The sequence below is a fragment of the Carcharodon carcharias genome, chromosome 6, assembly GCF_017639515.1.
Source record: "Carcharodon carcharias isolate sCarCar2 chromosome 6, sCarCar2.pri, whole genome shotgun sequence".
NCBI lineage: Eukaryota > Metazoa > Chordata > Chondrichthyes > Lamniformes > Lamnidae > Carcharodon > Carcharodon carcharias.
The window spans coordinates 104,643,766-104,666,479 of NC_054472.1; the positions used below are offsets into that span (position 1 = coordinate 104,643,766).

General features: G+C 43.7%; 1 protein-coding gene across 2 annotated transcripts in view; it reads left to right on the top strand.

Moving 5' to 3' along the window:
• rb1cc1 (RB1-inducible coiled-coil 1) overlaps positions 1 to 22,714 on the top strand; it is a 188,996-nt gene that overhangs the window by 86,345 nt on the left and 79,937 nt on the right. For both annotated transcript variants that reach the window (XM_041189528.1, XM_041189529.1), the window contains exons 15-17: positions 11,679 to 11,844; positions 16,107 to 16,215; positions 18,179 to 18,434. In XM_041189528.1, coding sequence (XP_041045462.1) covers positions 11,679 to 11,844; positions 16,107 to 16,215; positions 18,179 to 18,434 — 531 coding nt within the window. The remainder of the gene's footprint in view (positions 1 to 11,678; positions 11,845 to 16,106; positions 16,216 to 18,178; positions 18,435 to 22,714) is intronic.

Genomic DNA, 22,714 nt, shown 5'->3' on the forward strand with positions numbered 1-22,714 from the left:
CAAGGGGGATGGAGTATTAAAAGTAGGGAAGCCTTGCAACAATTGTACAGGGCATTGGTGAGATCACACCTAGAGCACTTAGTAGAAGGTTTGGTCTCCTTATTTAAGGAGTGACATCCTTGCACAGGAAGCAGTTCAGAGAAGGTTCATTAGGTTGATTCCTGAGATGAGGGCTTATGAGAAAAGGTTGAGCATGTTGGGCTTACATTCATTGGAGTTCAGAAGAATGAGAGATGATCTTATTGAAACACAAGATTTTGAGAGGACTTTACAGGGTAGATGCTAAGAGGATATTTCCACTCAGGGATCTAGAACTAGGGGCACAATTTTAAAATGAATCTCCCGTTTAAGATGGAAATGATGAGGAATTTCTGCTCTGAGGGTCATTAGTGTTTGGAATTCTCTTCCCCAGCAGCAGTGGAGGCTGGGTCATTTATTATATTCGAGATTGATTTTTAGATTTTTGATAGACAAGAGTTAACGGTTATGGGGACAGGCAGGAAAGTGGAATCTATGTTACAATCAGATCAACCATGATTTTATTGAGTGGCAGTGTAGTCTCCAGGGGGCCAAATAACCTACTCCTCCAATTTCTTGTACTTATAAATTGTTGCGTGTACATGGGAAGTTCCTCTTTCAGCATTTCGAAGAGACCGTTCCCTCTGTGATACCCTGGTCTGCTCCTCAATTACACCAAACATCCTGTGCCCTTCCCACCGCACCTTTCCATGCAAACACAGGAGATGTAACATCTTCCCATTTATCTCTTCTTACTGTCTAAAGACCTCAAACTCTCCCTCCAGGTGATGCAGTGATATATGTGTACGTCTTTCAATTTAATATACTGTATTTGCTGCTCACATTGCGGTCTCCTTTACACTGAGGAGACCAAATGCAGATTGAGACTGCTTTGCAGAACACCTCAGTTCAGTTCACAGACATGGCCCTGAGCCCCTGGTGGCCTGTCATTTTAATTCCCCATCTTGCTCTCACGCTGACATTTCTGCCTTTGGCTTGCTGCACTGCTCTAGTGAAACTCAACGCAAGTTTGAGGAATAACACCTCATCTTTTGATTAGACACCTTACAGCTCCCAGACTCAACATTGTGTTCAGCAATTTCAGACCGTCAACTCTGTCCCCCTACTGTGAATGTTTTAGTTTTTCTCTTATTTTTGCTTTCAGACAGTGAGACACCCTGCTCTATGTGCATCTTTTGTTTCAGTGTTTTCGTGCCCCATTACCTTTCCCTGTAAGACTAACTCTTCTGTCATTCAATCCCCTCTGTCTTCCACTTGATAACAGATTCCTTCGTCCTTGTCCCACCCACCCCTTGCTCAAAGCCTTCTAACTTTTTCCAGTTCTGATGAAAGGTCATCAACCTGAAAAGTTAACTCTGTTTCCCTCTCTAGATGCAGCCTGACGTGCTGAGTATTTCCAGCATTTCCAGCTTTAATCTCTTATTTCCAGTTTATGCAGTATTTTGCTTTTCAATTTGCATTTATATGTTGCCTTATCTCCAGAGGTGCTTTCCAGGAGCTTAACTGAACATAATTTGACACCGAGCCACAAGATTAGAATAGATGATAAGAGTTTTAAAGAGGGTCTTAAGGAAGAGAGATATAGGGAGGGAATTTCAGAGCCTTTGAATAAAGAAGTCTTGCTACAATTGTACAGGTGAGATCACACCTCCAAATAGTGTTGCTTTGCCTCCATATTTAAGGAAGGATATAGTTGCATTGGAGGCAGTACAGCAAAGGTTCACTAGAACGCCGAGACAAGTTGTTCCAGTATAGCTACAATACTGGCACCTACCCGATGATATGGAAAATTGCCCAAGTATAGCCTATCCACAGGCAGCTAGACAAATCCAAACCAACTAACTGCCACCCCATCAGCATACTCTCCATCATCAGCAAAGTGATGGAACGGCTGATCAACAGTGCTATCAAGTGATACTTACTCAGCAATAACCTGCTCACTGATGCTCAGTTTGGATTCTGCCAGGGTGGTTCAGCTTCTGACCTCATTACAGCCTTGGCCCAATCATGGACAAAAGAGCTGAACTTGAGATGAGGTGATTGTGCCTGTGCTCGATATCAAGACCACGTTTGACTGTGTGGCATCAAGGCGCCCTAGCAAAACTGGAGTCAGTGAGAATTAGGGGAAAATTGCTCCAGTGTTTGGAGTCCTACCTAGCAGAAAGGAAGATGGTTGTGGTTGTTGGAGGTCAATCATTTCAGTTCCAAGACATTGCTGCATGAGTTCCATCAGGGTTATGCCCTAGACCCAACCATCTTCAGCTGCTTTATCAATGACCTTCCCTCCATCATAAGGTCAGATGTGGTGATCTTTGTTGATGATTGCACAATGCCCAACACTATTCGTAGCCCCTCAGGTACCAAAGCAGTCAGTGTCCATTTTCAGCAAGACCTGGATAGCATTCAAACTTGGGCTGGTAAGTGGCAAGTAACATTTGTACCACAAAAGTGCAAGGTAATGACCATTTCCAAAAGAGAGAATCTAACCATCTCCCCTTGACGGTCAATGGCATTATCATCACTGAATCCCTCATTATCAACCTCCTGGGAGTCACCATTGGCCAGAAACTGAACTGGACCAGCTGCATAAATACATTGGCTACAAGAGCAGGCCAGAGACTGGGAAATCTGTGATGAGTAACTTGCCTCCTGACTCTCCAAAGCCTGTCCACCATCTACAAGGCCTAAGTCAGGGGTATACTGGAGTACTCTCCACTTGCCTGGATGAACATAGCACCAACGACACTCAAGGAACTTGACTATCCAGGACAAAGCAGCCCACTTGTTTGGCATCCCATCCATCACCTTAAACATTTACTCCCCTCACCACCAATGCACAGTGGCAGCAGTGAGTATCATCTACATGATGAACTGCAGCAACTCACCAAAGCTCCTTTGGTAGTATCTTCCAAACCCTCAACCTCTACCGCCTAAAAGGAAAGCGCAGCAGATGCATGGAAACACCGTCACCTGCAAGTTCCCCTCCAAGCCACACAGTATCTTGACTTGAACTATATTGCCATTCCTTCACTGTTGCTGGGTCAAAATCCTTGAACTCCCTTCCTAACAGTGCTGTGGGTGTACCTACACCAGATGTACTGCAGCGGTTCAAAAGGTGACTCACCACCAGCTTCTCGAGGACAGTTAGGGATGGGCAATAAATGCTGGTCTAGTGAAAGGGAAAAAAAGGATTGAACCCTGGGATGAGAGATTTGCTCTTTGATAGGCCAAGTACTTTGAGTCTGTATTCTTTGGAGTTTAGAAGAATGAAAGGTGACCTAATTGAAACATACAAAATTGTGAAGGAGCTTGACAGGATAGATGCAGAGGTTATTTCTGCTGGCTAGGGAACCTAGAACATGTGGACACAATCTCAGGATAAGGAACTGACTATATAGGACTGAAATGAGAAGAAATTTCTTCACTTAAGGGGTCGTGCATCTTTGTAATTCTCTCCCCCAGAAGTTTGTGGATGCGCCATTGTTGAATAGATTTAATGCTGAAATAGATTTTTGATCTCTCAGGGAATTGAGTGATATGGGGAGCAGGCAGAAAATTGGATTTGAAGCTTGTTACTGACGTGGAGAGTCTCTTTCCCTTTTCTCCTCACCTCTTGACTGCTCACAACAAGATATGTGTTTTCGAGGGTGTGTTTTAAACCTTTTGAGTGTTGTAACTTTTATTAACACAAAGCATGCTTTTGTATAAGTTTAACGTTTATACACACACCCCGAAATGTAAGTGCAGTTGAAAATCACTCGCTCCAACTCATAAATGGTTTACCATTTTGAATCTCTTTTCAAGGGAGGGTATTCCACCCAAGGTCATTTACATTTTAAGAACTTTCCAGAGACCCATGTTAATTCTTTGCAGAAATCACAGGTCACCTGACCCTTGGTGGCCATTTCGCAGCACATTGTCTATTATTTTTTTAAAGTCAATTTCAGAAAGTCCACATTGCAATAAGTCTATACATTGACAGTTAGGAATATGATAGCTTGGCAAGGCATGAGAAGTTGGAGATCAGCCATGATTATACTGAATGGTGGAGCTTGCTTGACAGGCTGTATGGTCTACACCTCTTATATTTATTATGCTGTTATGTTCCTAAAGACTAGGTCTCTAAATCGTTGGAGACCACACGTATCCCAGAGGACATGCTGCAGGATTTCTCAGCAGTCCCAACGCAAGGGCTCCGTGAGAATTGCCCTGGAAGTTTCAACTTACCCCCTGTTTTCCCAGACCCTCTGATAAAGTCTCCAAATTTGAGTTGAGTCGAAAAATTCAGAGGGTTCCGAACTACATAGTTGGATAGTAACCCATGCAATATTAAACAGAGAAAAAAGTGTAACTCCTGGGTAACTGTACAACTGACACTGCTGACTCTCCACTGCACCCCCCAACCCCCACCGCCGCACTATGACCCTCTGATGCACCACGCCCTGCAACCCTCCGCCGGTGGCCCTCCCATGGGCCCTCTGGCTCACACACCTCCCCCCCACCCCCCACTAATAAGCTATTTAACTGTCCCAAAGCATTTCAGTGTTTTAGTGAATGAACACGTGCCAAAATGTGGCAGCTAGTGCTGTAAAAAAGTAGCATGGCTTGACTTGGCTTCCCCTGACTTTCCTACATTATGAGGAAGGATTCCGAGAACAGGTATGCTCTGTCTTTCTGAAGCGGAGGCCTGTTTCGTAAGTCCAGGCCTGAGATGCAGAACTCAATTTTCGTGTTTTTAAAAAAAAAGTAGGTGCGGAGCAGCAATCTGACGATAATTGCTGCTATTAGGAAGATTTAGCCCTAGGATCCTAAAGCTGCAGCCACCAGTAATGAAGCGATTACAATCAATGATGTGTAAGAGCCAGGATTAGAGGAGCACAGAGATCTGAGGGTTGTAGGGCTGGAAGAGCGAGACCCTGAAGCAATTTGAAAACGAGGCTGAGAATTTGGGGGAGACTGTGGCATAGTGGTAATGTCACTGGAGTAGTAATCCAGAGGCCCAGGCTTATTGCTCACGGGGCATGGGTTCAAATCACACAATGGAGGCTGGTGGAATTTAAACTCCATTAATATTTCTGGAATTTTCAGCTGTCTCAGTAATGGTGACCATGAAACACTCATCGATTGTTGTGCAAACCTAACTGGTTCACTAATGCCTTTTAGGGAAGGAAATCTGCTATCCTTATCTGGTCTGGCCTTCATGTGACTCCAGATCCACAGTAATGTAGTTGACTCTTAACTGCCATCTGAAATGGCTGAGCAAACCACTCAATTTAAGTACAATCAAGGATGGGCAACAAATGTTGGCCTTGTATGTGACACTCGCGTTCCAGTCATTTAACTAACATTAATTACTTAACATTATCAATTAACATGAGCAGTGCCTCGATGTACTAGGCACCAAGTACAAGCACTAGGATGATGGATGACAGGACATGGTGCATGTTGAAATGTGTCAAAATTTTATATCAGTTCTTGTTTATGGATGGTGGAAGGTGGGTGACTGTCTAAAAGAGAATTGGAACAGACAAGTCCAGAGATGAAGCTATGTTTGAGAATTCCAGCAACAGATGAGCTAAGTTATACTTAAAATAGATCTCCTTGTATCTGGCTTTTATTTTTCTGGTTTATAGATACAATTCATGACCTGATGAAAAGAAAGAAGAATATAGGGAAGCAAAGACAATGAAAGATTTGCATTTATGTAACACCTTTCATGACATCAGGATATCCCAAAATACTTTCCAGCCAATGAATTACTTTTTGAAGTATAATGTAGCAAACGTGACAGCCAATTTGTACACAGCAAGACCCTACAAGCAATAGTGTGATAATTACCTGATGTTTTTTACTCAATTGGTTAAAGAAAAAATATTGACCAAGATACTGGGGCAGAATTCCTTGCTCTTCAAAGTAGTGCTATTGAAACTTTTACATGCATCTAAGAGCATAGACAAGACCTCACTTTAATGTTTCATCTGAAAGATGACACCTCTGACATTGCAGCATTCCCTCTACTGCACTAAAGTGTCAGCTTAGATTTTGTGCTAATGCCTGACTCTGGCGAGAGTGTTACCAGTAAGCCATGACTGACACTATTGGGACTAATTTCGAGATCAAATATGTGGTGTACGTAAAAGACCACTCAGATTTATATAGTACTTGTCACATCCTTAGAGTGTCCCAAAGCATTTTTAATGAATTGCTTTTGAAATGTAGCCACTGTTGTTTTGTAAACAAACATGGCAGGTAATTTGCATGCAGCAAGATTTGGCAAACAATAATGAAATAAAGGACCAGATAATCTGTTTGGTTCCAATTTCCACCCCTCCATCATTTTCACATGGTCCATCTCTGACACTTCCCTTCCCTTCCTTGACCTCTCTGTCCCAATTTCTGGTGATAAACTGTCCACCAATATTCATTACAAGTCTACCGACTCTCACAGCTACCTCGACTACAGCTCCTCATACCCTGCTTCCTGTAAGGACTCCATCCCATTCTCTCAATTCCTTCGCCTCCGTCACATCTGTTCTGATGCCACTTTCAAAGACAGCTCCTGTGACATGTCTTCCTTCTTCCTTAACTGAGGTTTTCCACCCATGTGGTTGACAGGGCCCTCAACCATGTCCGGCCCATCTCCCGTGCATCCACCCTCACACCTTCCTCTCCCTCCCAGAACCATGATAGGGTCCCCCTTGTCCTCATTTAATACCCCACCAGCCTCCGCATTCAAAGGATCATCCTCCACCATTTCCGCCAACTCCAGCATGATACCACCACCAAACATCTTCCCTTCAACACCCCCCCCGCCCCGGCGGCATTCCGCAGGGATCGTTCTCTCTGGGACACGCTGGTCCACTCCTCCATCACCCCCGACACCTCAATCCTCTCCCACGGCATCTTTCAATGCCTCTTTACTTCCCCTCTCCTCACGGTCCAAGGGCCCAAACACTCCTTTCAAGTGAAGCAGCATTTCACTTGCATTTCCTTCAATTTAGTCTACTGCATTCATTGCTCCCAATGCGGTTTCCTCTACATTGGAGAGACGAAACGCAGACTGGGTGACTGCTTTGCAGAACACCTTCGGTCTGTTCGCAAGCATGACTCAGACCTCCCTGCCGCTTGCCATTTCAACACTCCATCCTGCTCTCATGGCCACATGTCCGTCCTTGGCCTGCTGCATTGTTCCAGTGAAGCTCAACACAAACTGGAGGAACAGCACCTCATCTTCTGACTAGGTACTATACAGCCTTCCGGACTGAATATTGAATTCAACAATTTTAGATCATGAACTCTCTCCTCCATCCCCACCCCCTTTCCGATCCCCCCCTTTTTTCCAATAATTTCTATAGATTTTTCTTTTCCCACCTATTTCCATTATTTTTAAATGTATTTCCATCCATTGTTTTATCTCTACCTTTTAGCCTTTTCGATCCCTTCCTTTCACCCCACCCCTACTAAGGCTATCTGTATCTATCTGTACCTTGCTTGTCCTGCTTTCTACCCTTAATTAGCACATTCCTTAGATAATATCACCACCTTCAATACCTCTTTGTCCTTTTGTCTATGACATCTTTTGGCTATCTCCACCTATCACTGGCCCTCTATCCAGTTATACCTGTTTCCCCCCCCAAAACCAGCTTATATTTCACCTCTTTTCTATAAAAATACCTGGAAAAACTCAGGTCTGGCAGCATCTACGGAGAGGAACACGGTTAACACTTCAAGTCCGTATGAATGCTTTGTACTTTCCTGATTTATCTACAAGTTTCAAATGCAAACAAAGTGCAAATACTCTATAAAAAAAATTAAAGCAAAACTCTCCAGATGCTGGAAATCTGAAATAAAAACAAAAGGCTGGAAAAACCCAGCAGGTCTGGCAGCATCTGTGAAGTGAGAAACGGAGTTAATGTTTCGAGTCCGTATGACTCCTCTTCAGATCTGCAGAAGTCATACGGGCTCGAAACATTAATTCTGACAGACCTGCTGAATTTTTCCAGCATTTTTTTGTTTAGTGCACATGTTCTCCCTTTCAGGGTAAAACCCAGTTCTTCTCCAGAGGAGGATTCTAAACAATTGAGCAAATTAACCAGACAGTCCAGGATAATGGAGGCTTTGGCGCTGCTATGGTCTAAACTGTAAAAATGTGTTGGCCTTTGGGGATTTATTTTTTGCACTTCTTTTGTATATTATTGTTCATAAGGTTTGTAAAAGTTGAATGTATAGGAAAAATGTTCAATTGTTTAGCTTGTATGTAATGCTTTCTCTTTGAAACTGTACCACTACACACACAACCACCTCCTGGAGTTAAAAACAAAAAACTGCGGATGCTGGAAATACAAAACAAAAACAGAATTACCTGGAAAAACTCAGCAGGTCTGGCAGCATCGGCGGAGAAAAGAGTTGACGTTTCGAGTCCTCATGACCCATCGACAGAACTAGGCGAATCCCAGGAAGGGGTGAAATATAAGCTCGTTTAAGGTGGTGGGGTTGGGTGGGGGGAGAGAAGTGAAGGGGGGTGGTGTGGTTGTAGACAAAAGCAGTGATAGAAGCAGATCATCAAAAGATGTCACAGACAGCAGAACAAAAGAACACATAGGTGTCGAAGTTGGTGATATTATCTAAACGAATGTGCTAATTAAGAATGGATGGTAGGGCACTCAAGCTTTAGCTCTTTTGGGGGTAGGGGGAGCATAAAAGATTTAAAAATATTTTAAAATAATGGAAATAGGTGGGAAAAAGAAAAATCTATATAATTTATTGGAAAAAAACAAAAGGAAGGGGGAAGAAACAGAAAGGGGGTGGGGATGGAGGGGGGAGGCCAAGACCTAAAGTTGTTGAATTCAATATTCAGTCCGGAAGGCTGTAAAGTGCTTAGTCAGAAGATGAGGTGTTGTTCCTCCAGTTTGCGTTGGTCTTCACTGGAACAATGCAGCAAGCCAAGGACAGACATGTGGGCAAGAGAGCAGGGTGGAGTGTTGAAATGGCAAGCAACAGGGAGGTTTGCGTCATTCTTGCGGTCAGACCGCAGGTGTTCTGCAAAGCGGTCGCCCAGTTTACGTTTGGTGTCTCCAATGTAGAGGAGACCGCATTGGGAGCAGCGAATGCAGTAGACTAAGTTGGGGGAAATGCAAGTGAAATGTTGCTTCACTTGAAAGGAGTGTTTGGGCCCTTGGACGGTGAGGAGAGGGGAAGTGAAGGGGCAGGTGTTACATCTTTTGCGTGGGCATGGGGTGGTGCCATAGGTGGGGGTTGAGGAGTAGGGGGTGATGGAGGAGTGGACCAGGGTGTCCCGGAGGGAACGATCCCTATGGAATGCCGACAGTGGGGGTGAAGGGAAGATGTGTTTGGTAGTGGCATCATGCTGGAGTTGGCGGAAATGGCGGAGGATGATCCTTTGAATGCGGAGGCTGGTGGGGTGATAAGTGAGGACAAGGGGGACCCTATCATGTTTCTGGGAGGGAGGAGAAGGCGTGAGGGCGGATGCGCGCGAGATGGGCCAGACACAGTTGAGGGCCCTGTCAACGACCGTGGGTGGAAAACCTCGGTTAAGGAAGAAGGAGGACATGTCAGAGGAACTGTTTTTGAAGGTAGCATCATCGGAACAGATGCGACGGAGGCGAAGGAACTGAGAGAATGGGATGGAGTCCTTACAGGAAGCGGGGTGTGAGGAGCTGTAGTCAAGGTAGCTGTGGGAGTCGGTAGGCTTTTAATGGATATTGGTGGACAGTCTATCACCAAAGATTGAGACAGCGAGGTCAAGGAAGGGAAGGGAAGTGTCGGAGATGGACCACGTGAAAATGATGGAGGGGTGGAGATTGGAAGCAAAATTAATAAATTTTTCCAAGTCCTGGCGAGAGCACGAAGCAGCACCGAAGTAATCATCGATGTGCCGGAGAAAGAGTTGTGGAAGGGCCAGAGTAGGACTGGAACAAGGAATGTTCCACATACCCCATAAAGAGACAGGCATAGCTGGGGCCCATGCGGGTACCCATAGCCACACCTTTTATTTGGAGGAAGTGAGAGGGTTGAAGGAGAAATTGTTCGGTGTGAGAACAAGTTCAGCCAGACGGAGGAGAGTAGTGGTGGATGGGGATTGTTCGGGCCTCTGAGGAAGAAGCTAAGGGCCCTCAGACCATCCTGGTGGGGGATGGAGGTGTAGAGGGATTGGATGTCCATGGTGAAGAGGAAGCGGTTGGGGCCAGGGAACTGGAAATTGTTGATGTGACGTAAGGTGTCAGAGGAATCACGGATGTAGGTGGAAAGGGACTGGACAAGGGGAGAGAGAAGGGAGTCAAGATAACTAGAAATGAGTTCTGTGGGGCAGGAGCAAGCTGACACGATCGGTCTACCGGGACAGTTCTGTTTGTGGATTTTGGGTAGGAGGTAGAAGCGGGCCGTCCGAGGTTGGGCGACTATCAGGTTGGAAGCTGTGGGAGGAAGATCCCCAGAGGAGATGAGGTCAGTGACAGTCCTGGAAACAATGGCTTGATGTTCAGTGGTGGGGTCATGGTCCAGGGAGAGGTAGGAGAAAGTGTCTGTTAGTTGGCGCTCAGCCTCCGCGAGGTAGAGGTCAGTGTGCCAGACAACAACAGCACCACCCTTGTCAGCGGGTTTGATGACGATGTCAGGGTTGGATCTGAGAGAATGGAGTGCAGTAAGTTCAGCGAGAGAGAGATTAGAATGGGTGAGGAGCAGAGAAATTGAGACAACTAATGTCACGCCAACAGTTCTCAATGAAAAGATCAAGAGAAGGTAATAATCCAGAGGGAGGGGTCCAGGTGGAGGGAGAATATTGGAGGTGGGTGAAAGGATCCGTTGAACTGGGAGAGGACTCCTGCCCAAAGAAGTGAGCCCGGAGACGAAGACGGTGGAAGAAGAGTTCAGCATTGTGCCGAGCCCAAAATTCATTAATGTGAGGGCGTAGGGGTATGAAACTAAGCCCTTTGCTGAGCACTGAACGTTCAGCATCGGAGAGGGGAAGGTCAAGGGGTATAGTGAATACACGGCTGGGGCTGGGATTGGAAGATGGGGTGGGGACGGAGGGACAGGCAGGGGTGGAGGGTCCTGGTGTCGATGAGTTGTTGGAGCTTGCGTTCCTTAGCAATTGAGAGAAAGAGAAAAAGTTTCTTGTTGAGGCGTGGGATGAGACGAAGAATAAAATGAAACTGGGGGCACGCGCAGCTTTGAAAAAGGGTACGGCGATGCTGCTGGAGGGAGAGGTCGAATGTGTTCATATGACTCCACCTCCTGGAGTCGTCTTTCAATATTTTAACCTGTTGTAACTTGCAGATGTTGTGGCTCTTGCTTTTCTCACAGTCTTTGTTTTTTTTCTTCCAAAGAACTAAAGACATGATTTCTTCAAACTGTTGTGTACATCACCTGATGTGTATATGATGCAAGTTTCTATGATTCATAAAGGAACAGGTTTTTTGTAGAATTATGATGTTGGGCTCCATTTACGGAATGAGAAGCACTATATCTAAAGTCAAGCAATGTAGGTTAACAAGAAAATAAATTACACTTTGGGAAACAGAAATGTGATAAGTCGAATAATGGTTCTCCAAACAGACTTTATGAATTTTACTTTTTGCCCCATAGTTGCTGCTTCATGTTTAAAAAATATTTTAATACAGGGAAGTTCCACTTTCATCTGCATCAGTGAGTTGGAGTCCTCCACCTAGTGCTATTGCTGACCTGACAGGGAAATTTCAAGAAGAGAAGGCTAACCTACTAGACCAACTAGAAAAAAGGAATGAAGAACTTCAAAGCCTTAAAACATCACTGATAGCTGAACAACAGGTAGATTTCCTAACGTTGTCTATTTTATAAATTCTATTTTTTTTTTATAAAATTGCTTTATTTTAAATGTCTTAGTTCTAAGTTCATAAGGTGTCATCCATGACACAACTGATAATACTATCACCCAGAGTCAGAATGTTGTAGGTTCAAGTCCCAATTCAAGGATATAAGCCCAAAATATAGGCTGGCACTCCAATTCAGTAAAATGAAGTTGTGCTGCACTATCAGACCTACTGGGTGGAACTTGGTGTTTGCGACGCAGGTCCTGCCCACTAGTTGGAGAACCAGTGGGAAACCTGCATGGCTTCTGTGGGGGAGGCCTGTCTGAATTAACTGGCCACATCAGGGCTTCCCTGGAATTTAGAATCCCAGGGATGGAAATCCCCATGATCTGCTGACCAATCAGAGACCAACAGCTCTCCATTGCCACCAGGAACACTGGCTGCTGCCAATAATTCTCCAAGGACTTCACCAGGGATCCTGCTGGATCCCTGGACTCAGGTGAGTGAAGGTGACGTGAGGGTTGTGGGAGAAGGGTTCAGGGAGCGAAAGAGGGGTGGCTTTGATTGACCATCCCTGTTGCTCGGTCCCTTGATCGGGCACCATGCATGTGAAAGACAAACCCCTTCTAGAAGGTCTCTTGTATTTAATCCCTGAGCCACCACTAAATCCCAGTGGGCTCCGGGATGATTACGTCAATTGGCTTGATAATGAGCCAAACTGACGTCTCACTGTGAATGGGTGAGTTTCCCACATTGGCCCGCTTCTGCCTGCAAAGTTAATTGCAGAAGGTTTCCCAGTCACCGGGAGCCTGGCATGCAGCCTTTCCCATGATTAAGTGAGCCTGGGTGTCCTGTTTCCTGCTGCGACAGGCTGGATTAAATTTTGCCTGCTGTCTTTCAGATCAGCTGTTAAACCAAGGCCACATCTGCCCTCAGATGGATGTAAAAGGTCCCATAGCACTATTTTAAAGAAGAGCATAAGAATTATCACCTGAATTCCTGCTGATATTTGTCCCTAAGCAGCGTAATAAAACAGTATTTGTGCATTGTGACATTTCTGTTTCTGGGACCTTGCTGTGCTCCAGGTTTTCCTACATTACAACAGCAAGCATACTTCAACAGTAAAATGCTTTGGAACATCCTGAGGTAGTGAAATGTGCCACATAAATGATATAAATTCTGGTGCTGATGGTCTGTTGTATCATTCGTCCAACCGGATGGGACTGTACTTGCCTAACACCATTCTTATCAATCCAATTGTATCCAGAGTATCACTTGTGATGGCTTCTGTCCTGTACCATACCTCTCGTGTTTCCCAAGGATCTATTCTTGGTGCAGCGACATCTGAAAACAGTGATAGATTTCACATTTACACTGACACCCAACCCCACCTCACTGTCACCTTTCTTGATTGCTCCACTGTCTAAGTTATCAGACTGCTTGTCCAACACCCAGTTCTGAATGAGCTGAAATTTCTTCTGGTTAAATATTGGGAAGATTGAAGCCATTGTTTTTGATTCCCACCACAAAGTCTGTTGCCTAACTATCAAACTCATCCCTTTTCCCTGGCAGTTGTCTGAGGTTGTAACTTCGGTTTCATTATTTGACCCCTGCAATGAACTTTCAACCATGCTGCCACCAAGGCCCACCTTGTTTCATTTCAGGAACATAGCCCAAATCCACCCCTCCTTAGCTCTTCTGTTGAAATCCTCATCCATGCCTTTTGTTACCTTTAGTATTGGCTATTTTAAAGCACTCCTGGCTGGCCCTCCCATTTTATCCTTCATAACTTGAGGCCATCTTAAATTCTGCTGCCCAGATCTAAGCTCATATTTCATCACCCCTCTGCTTGCTGGCTTACTCTGACTCCTGGTTAAGCAATGCCTCAATTTTAAAATCTTCATTATTGTTTTCAAACCTTCGCATGGCTTGCCCCCTCTGTGTTTTTAATCATTTCTGAGATACAACCCTCTGAGATACCTGGCCTCTTGAGCATCCTCAATTTCAATTGCTCCACACTGGTGCCTCTGCCTTCCCCAAGCTCTTTCCGCATTTCTACCTCATTTTCCTCCTTTATGTTGTTCCTTAAAATCCGCCTCTTTTGACCAAATTTTGATCATCTGCCCTAATGTTGTTGTACTTTGTTTACTAATGCCTTGGGACACTTAACTATTTTAAAGGTACTATATAAATACATGTTCTCCTTGTTGATCAAGCTCCTCACAAGAGACTGTTAGCTAAAGTTAAACCTCAGAGAACTGAAGGGAAATTAATGACCTGATTAAGAAATTGACCTGGAAAACAGTGTAGGGTTAATGGGGAGATACTCTAATTTATAGGAAGTGACTCATGTCCCACAAGGATCTCTGATGGTTTTACTGTGTTTATTAACAACAACGATGACTTGGATGATGGGATAGAAAGCTACTCGTCCAAATTTTCCGACGACATGAAGATGTTAGGTTTTGTAAACTGTGCAGAGAAAAGTGTAAAATTACAAAGAGGCTAATCAACTAAGGATTTCAACATAAGCAAATGTGAGTTTATCCACCTTGGACTGAAAAAGGATAAAACAGGGTACTTCCTAAGTGGTGAAAAACTAGAAACAATGGAGGTCTGAGTAAGTCAGGAGTCAAGTGACTTGGTGACCCAAATACACAGATCATTAAAATGGAATGAACAGGTACAGGAAGTATTCAAAAAGACTACTGGAATACTGGCCTTTATATCTAGGCAGCTAGAATACAAGGGGGTAGAAGTCATGCTTCAGCCATATAAATCCCGCATTACAACATACCTGCAGCACTGTACGTTGTTACGGACACCACACCTTAGAACAGATATATTGACTTTGGAAGTAGTGCAATGTAAATTTTTACTAGAGTAATATTTGTATTTTTTGTTAAGCTGCAAGGAGAGATTGCATTGGTTGTATTCCCTGGAATTTAGAAGCTTAAGGGGTGATCTGATATTTTTTTCAAGATGTTAAGGGGAGTAGATAGGGAAAAATAATTTCTGCTAGTTGGGGGGTCTAGGCCTAGGACGTATTATGCAGACTTTCCAGGAGTGAAATTAGGAAGCACTTCATGCAAAGGCTAGTAGAATTTTGGAACTCTTTTCCATAAAAGGCCATTGGTGCTGCATGAATTGTTAATTTTCAAGGCTAACTTTGATGGATTTTTGTGAAGGAATATGGGCAGAAGCTGGTATACGGACTCAGATCACAGATCATTTGACAAAGTTGAGATTGTTCTACTAATATGTTTCTGGGTGTCTGCTTCAGAACACTGAACAATTCATTAAGAGAAAAATTGTTGATATGCAGCTATACTTGGGTCGTGAACAAGTTTTTCAAATGCCAAAGGGAATCAATAATCAAGGTGCAAGTAGGTTAAACTTGGACTGTGAGCAGAAACTTGGAGGATGTTAGTATAAAATTAACTTTGAAGTTGAGATTATAAGAATTATTTTTCTCTTATCACCTCATTTATAACTCAAAGCAATGAAGATGTGAAATTAGACAGCTAATTTAAGGACTTTTTGCACTTAGTTTTCTACAGTTACAGCAAGCAGCACTTTGTGTGTAGATGTACAGTAGGCATGGGCAAGGAGCCCAATTTTAAAAATGTCATAAAATTTTGTACTTGGTGATTTGAGGGCAAGTCTTCCCATCTTCAGAGTATTGAACGTGTACCTGATCCCCAGAGGTATAATTGCCATAGTTATATCTGGCAGCTTAATGATATTTTGCATCGATACTTGTTTCTATGATATTCTGGCTTTTGCTTCAAACTTTGCAAAATTACATTTTTACAAGAGCAACAATTAAGTTAATTTAGCCTATCACACAATTTTTCATCTGTTGCTGTAATCCCACAGTATTTTGCATTGATGAAATACTTTGTCACCTGTAGCCTGTTTATCAAGTTCAAAACAGGTACAAATATTCCAAAGAACTGTGTGCAAGCGGATAAAATGATCAGTTCCAAATGCGGCTCAAACTTGCGCACATGAAAAGTTTTTTTGTTGTTGTTTTTCCACTTTTGGTTTCATTCTCATTTGTACCTGATATTCTGAACAGAAGACTGCGCTTGCACAGCACATCGTAGGACTTTTAATTGTATTTTGAATATAACTCCTTTACATCATCATTTAGCCTAAAGGAATTCATTATTATGGAAGTACTATTAAAACTTGCAGACTACCAGTGTGCTGATTTTACAGATCATAGATCACATTCTCAAATCGTTTGTTTTTCAGACCAACTTCAACACTGTTCTAACTCGGGAAAAGATTAAGAGAGAACAAATTATCCATGAGCTGAATGACAAACTGAAAAAGCTAACCCAGCAACAAGAAAAGGATAGAGGTGAGCTAGGATACTTTTACCACAGGATTAATTTGCGGGTTTTCTGTATTTAATGTGTTTGACTGTTTAAGGTAGAAGTGTGGTTTAAAGAAATCTTTGTCTACCCCTCCATCTGTCCCTAAACTCTTATGTCTGTAAAATGGCACCATTAAAGAGTAGTAAAAATATTTTAAAGATGGAAACGACAAGTGGCCACTTGCTTTGCTTTTTTTTTAACCTGACATAGAGTCCGAAATTTACCTTAAATCTGAAAAATTCTATTTTTACATAGGAAATAAGCTCTGAAAGTGAGCAATGTTTGTTTACAGCTGTCTTTTTTTGGATCTCAGAGGGCGACTTAACGTATAACTTTACTTTGCTATTATGTTATCCCAATTACAGCAACTAATGCCATAAGAAATCTATTAATAAAATAAAAGATTTTATTACTTAATCAAATTTAAGAAATGACTCAAAAACAAAACGTTGTAAATACTCAACAAGCCTGGCAGCATCTGTGGAGAGAGAAACAGGGTTAACGTTTCAGGTCTATGACCTTTCATCAGAACTCTAGTAACTAAAGCTGAGAGGAAGTCCATCAATATTCAGTGGGCAGATTTTCATCCTACTAACTTTAAGCATATAGAATCACCGGCGGAAAGGTTATAGAAGAAACTCGTATGGAGAGCAGCCTATGCAATTTTCCTCTGTTCATTGCTTGCAGGTACAAAGAGAAAAATCCGCCCCTTATCAACAGTGTTGGGATAAATAAAGCTTGCACTCCATATTAGATCAGACCTTGTGGCTTTGGCACTCTTAATGGGGTAATTGAAAACAGCACATTATGGGAAGGATTTTCCCGTTGGGGGAGGTGGCGGGGCCTGCTCGCCGACGTGTAACATGACACGTGGTGACGTGGGGCGGAACTCCTGACGTCACTGCGCCCCATTTAAATTTTCTAGTAGGCGGGGTGCACAAAATCAGCGCGCGCCAGCCAATCTGTCAGTGGCCAATTGAGGCGATTGACATAGTAATTAAACTAATTAGTGGACCTGCCCGTCCAACCTTAATGTTGGCGGGCAGGCCGAGAGCCCTGATGGGAATTAGAAAAAGCATGAAACCTCATCCACGGGCGGGATGAGGTTTCATGTAGGTTTTTAAAAATTTTAATCAAGTTTTTGTAAAAATTATGGACATGTCTCAACTCATGTGACAGTGTTACATCAGGGGACACATTAGGGAAATTTTATTTTTCTATTTTTAGCTTTTTTACATTTAGAGCTGATTTCCCTGAGGCAGCACTTAGCCTCAAGGAGATGAGTGCGCTCGTTCGTGCGGACGCCACGCTGGGCGGGCCTTAATTGGCCCACCCACGTAAAATGGCGCCACGCCCCAGATTGCGGGTGCCAATCGGAAGCACACCTGTGCGTGCCCGCCATTCAACTGACGGGAGGAAAATCCTGCCCTATAAATTGGATGATTTTGATTTCAGTAAATATATGAAATGCATAACTACTTGATTTCGCGTATAGTTCATCAAATCATATCCTAAGCTGTTGCCTACATAGCATTTTGTTAGATTTTCACCTAAGCTGAAATTGGTGGTGTTAACATGGAAAGCATGCGTGCTAAAAGTTAGTGGGTTACAAGAGTCTTTGCCTTTCAGCATGGTAGCAAGCTATTGCCACACTTGTATTCTATATTTGAATACTTTTTAACATTAAAAGCAGACCTATCCTGACGGACCTTAATTATGACTTAGATATACTTACCTAATACCCAAGTGTACGTTGCATTACTGATTCAAAGAGATTAATTCTTGTTTAGTTGAAGTCCATCTCCATAAAGCTGAGTAGTTTATTGCTATCAAACTCTGCTTAGGTGATATTAAGGTTATGATGAATAATGTAGAACTAATATTTGTTAGATAGGTGGAATCTTGTGTTAATTAGCATAATGCTAAATGTATTTATTGTGTGTTCAGTTTTGATAGAAACCCTCTCTGCGGACAGAGCTACTTTGCTACAAGAAAAGAAAAAGCTTGATGAGGAACTTAACAGACTACGAAGTAATGTGCTGATTTGTTCTGCCTTTTCATCACCTGGAACCTCTGGAGCTGAGGCTCCTGCTGCTTCTGGGTCTGACATTCCATTTGATTCAGAAAGACTTGCACCTGTTACTGCAGTAGTCGAGGATGGCAGAATAGACTCCGCACTGGAGGCAAGCACCATGACTGTACGGTGAGTAGCCACCCAACATAAAATATTTTTTTACAGTTAAAGTGAATAATCACTTAAGTTCAGTAATTTTGGTTTGGAGGAAACAATGCTTTACTATGACATTCAATAAATAATTGTGTAATTACACCTTTACACAATTATACCCTTTAGCTCTCAAAATGGTGAGTTCTCTGTTTTAGATGGGCTTTAGGGGAGATGAACCAAGCAGAAGAGCCCCTTCTCAAAAAAAAGGGAGGGAAAGTTGTCACCAACTCACCCTGGATTCATTTCAGTGGTTTTCGAACAACTGTTTAGAGACACCATAAACAGCAGCCTAGGAGCAATTAATGATTATCTTTTTGTATAGAAATTTGAAGACCTAATTTTGCCTTTTTCTTTAATTTTTCCATTCTGGAGGGTGCCATGAAGAAAAGGATTTCATCTCTTCATAAGTTATTTTTTGATTTGCTGCTTTTTTCCCTTTAGTGCAGAATTAAACTCGTTCTTGTATGCTTATAGACATGATTGTCCTACACTGTGCTACCAGTTACTTTTTTTGGTGCCCCCGAATAGTCATAAACAGATAAAAGGTGGAAATTTAGTGATAGTGGAAATTTGGTGCAGAGGGGAAGGATTTTTTTTTTACATCCAGCACGACTTTTGGTTTGTGTTACATGTAGATATTTAATTTAATCTAACTAATTTAAACCAGATTAAATAATTAGTTAAAAGACTAAACTGGTTGATTTTATGGGGAGACGATGGCGTAGTGGTATTGTTGCTAGACTAGTAATCCAGAGGCCCAGGGGACCCGGATTCGAATCCCGCCACGGTAGATGGTGGAATTTGAATTCAGTAAAAATCTGGAATTAAAAGATGGTTTGTCTATTGTTGTAAAAACCCACTAATGTAGCACCAGACATGTGACTCCACAGCAACTGTTAAATACCACTCAGTTGTAACAGACCGCTACAAAGTCACAAAAAGGCATTGACCCAGGCACCAGAAAAGACGTCTGCAATCTCAAGCCCTGTTGACGCTGGAAAGTCCTCTTTACCTACATCTGGAAGCTAGTGCAGAAGTTGGGAGAGCTGTCTCACAGACTAGTCAAGCAACAGCTTGACATAGTCATCCTCATGGAATCATACCTTACAGATAATGTCCCAGATGTTACCATCATCATCCCACAGCAGAGGTGGCGGTACAGTGGTATACAGTCGGGAGGGAGTCCCCAACATGGCATCGGGTCAAATATGGGCAAGGAAACCTTATGCTGATTACCATGTACCGCCCTCCGTCAGCTGATGAATCAGTGTTCCTCCATGTTGAACACCACTTGGAGGAAGCACTGAGGGTGACAAGAGCGCAGAATGTACTATGGGTTGGGGACTGACCGAGCTGCCTGAGTCCTAAATTACATAGCTGCCAAACTGGGCCTGTGGCAGGTGTTGAGGAAACCAACATGAGGGAAAAATATACTTGACCTCATCCTCACATGCCACAGATGCATCTTTCGAACAGATCTAGCAACTCAAAACTGGGCATCCATGAGGCGCTGTGGGCCATCAGTAGCAGCTGAATTGTACTCAAACCTCATGGCCTAGCATATCCCTCACTCTACCATTACCATCAAGCCAGGGGATCAACCCTGGTTCAATGAAGAAGGCCGTAAAACATGCTAGAAGCAGCACCAGGTATACCTAAAAATGAGGCGTCAGTCTGATGAAGCTATAACATAGGACTACCTGTGTGCCAAACAGCATAGTGATAGACAGGGCTAAGTGATCCCACAACCAACGGATCAGATCTAAGCTCTGCAGTCCTACCACATCCAGTCGTGAATGGTGGTGGACAATTAAAAAACTCACTGAAGGAGGAGTCTCCACAAATATCTTTATCCTCAATGATGGAGAAGCCCAGCACATAAGTGCAAAAGATAAAAGATTTGCTACAATCTTCAGTCAGAAGTGCCGAGCGGACGATCCATCTCAGCCTCCTTCAGAGGTCCCCAACATCACAGTCTTCAGACAATTCAATTCAAGAAACAGCTGAAGACACTGGATACTGCAAAGACTATGGGCCCTGACAACACTCTGGCAATAATACTGAAGACTTGTGCTCCAGAACTTGCCGCGCCCCTAGCCAAGCTTTTTCAGTACAGTGACAGCACCGGTATCTACCTGGCTACGTGGGAAAATTGCTCAGGTATGCCCTGTACACAAAAAAATGCAGGACAGATCCAACCTAGCCAATTACTGCTGCATCAGTCCACTCTCCATCATCAGTAAAGTAATGGAAAGGGTCATTAACAGTGCTATCAAGCAGCACTTGCTAAGCAATAACCTGCTCACGGATGCCCAGTTTGGGTTCTGCCAGGGCCACTCAGCTCCTGACTTCAATACAGCCTTGGTTCAAACATGGACAAAAGCGCTGTACTCCCGAGGTGAGGTGAGAGTGACTGCTCTTGACATCAAGGCATCATTTGACCGAGTGTGGTATCAAGGAGCCTTAGCAAAACTGGAGTCAATGGGAATCAGGGGGAAAACTCTCTGCTGGTTGGAGTCATATCTAGCACAAAGGAAGATGGTTGTGATTGTTGGAGGTCAGTCATCTCAGCTCCAGGACATCACTGTTGGAGTTCCTCAGGGTAGTTTCCTCAGCCCAACTATCTTCAGCTGCTTCATCAATGACCTTCCTTCCATGAGGTCAGAAATGGGGATGTTCTTTTTTTCATTCATTCATGGGATGTGGGCTTTGCTGGCTGGGCCAGCATTTATTGCCCATCCCTAGTTGCCCTTGGTGGTGAGCTGCCTTCTTGAACTGCTGCAGTCCATGTGGTGTAGGTACACCAGAGTGCTGTTAGGAAGGGAGTTCCAGAGCTTTGACCCAGCGACAGTGAAGGAACGGTGATATATTTCCAAGGCAGGATGGTGAGTGACTTGGAGGGGAACTTTAAGGTGGTGGTGTTCCCATCTATCTGCTGCCGTTCTAGTTGGTTGTGGCCATGGCTTTGGAAGGTGCTGTCAAAGGAGCCTTAGTGAATTCCTGCATTGCATCTTGTAGAGGGTACACGCTGCAGCTACTGTGCGTCTGTGGTCGAGGGAGTGAATGTTTGTGAATCCTGGGCAGTGTCAAGCTTCTTGAGTATTGTGGGAACTGCATTCATCGAGGCAAGTGTTTGTTGATGATGGTGCTGAACATTACACAATTCGTAACTCCTCAGATACAGAAGCAGTCCATGACCAAATGCAACAAGACCTGGACAATATCCAGGCTTGAGCTGATAAGTGGCAAGTAACATTTGTGCCAGGCAATGACCATTTTCAACAAGAGAGATTCCAACCAATTCCCCTTGATGTTCAGTGGCATTACTGTCACTGAATCCCCCACTATCAACATCCTGCGGGGGGTTACCATTGATCAGTAACTGAACTGGACTAGCCATATAAATATTGTGGCTACAAGAGCAGGTCAGAGGCTCGGAATCATGTGACGAGTAATTCGCTTCCTGACTCCCTAAAACCTGTCCACCATCTACAAGGCACAAATCGGGAGTGTGCTGGAATACTCCCCACTTGCCTGAATGAGTGCAGCTCCAACAACACTCAAGAAGCCTGACACTGTCCAGGCAGCACTCTAGATTGGCAGCATAAACACAATCATTCACTCCCTCCACCACTGACACACATTAGCAGCAGTGTGTACAATCTACGAGATGTGCTGCAGGAATTCACCAAGGCTTCTTCGACAGCACCTTCCAAACCCATGACCACTACCATCTAGAAGGACGAGGGCAGCAGGTAGATGGGAACACCACCACCTGAAAAGCCATTCATCATCCTGATTTGGAAATATATCGCCGTTCCTTCAATGTCGCTGGGACAAAATCCTGGAACTCCCTTCATAACAGCTCTGTGGGTGTACCTACACCACATGGACTGCAGCGGTTCAAGAAGGCAGCTCACCACCACCAGCTTCTCAAGGGCAACTAGGGATGGGCAATAAATGTTGGCCTGGCCAGTGAAGCCCACATCCCGGGAATAAATTAAAAAAAATTAATCGCATAGACTTCAATTAATTAAATAAATCAAAGTTATGAAGGACTGGCTGTGCAGAGTTTGTGGAATGCTTTTCAATCTCTGTCAGTACATCTACAGCCAGTGCCTGCATCTTGAGGAACTTAGCTCAGTTGTTGAGTTGCAGTCTAAGATTTAGACAATGGGGAGGATTTAATGGAGCCTGCAAGAGTGGGAAACGTGATGAGTAGGATGACTGAATTAGGCAGGAGAAGAAATTGCGAT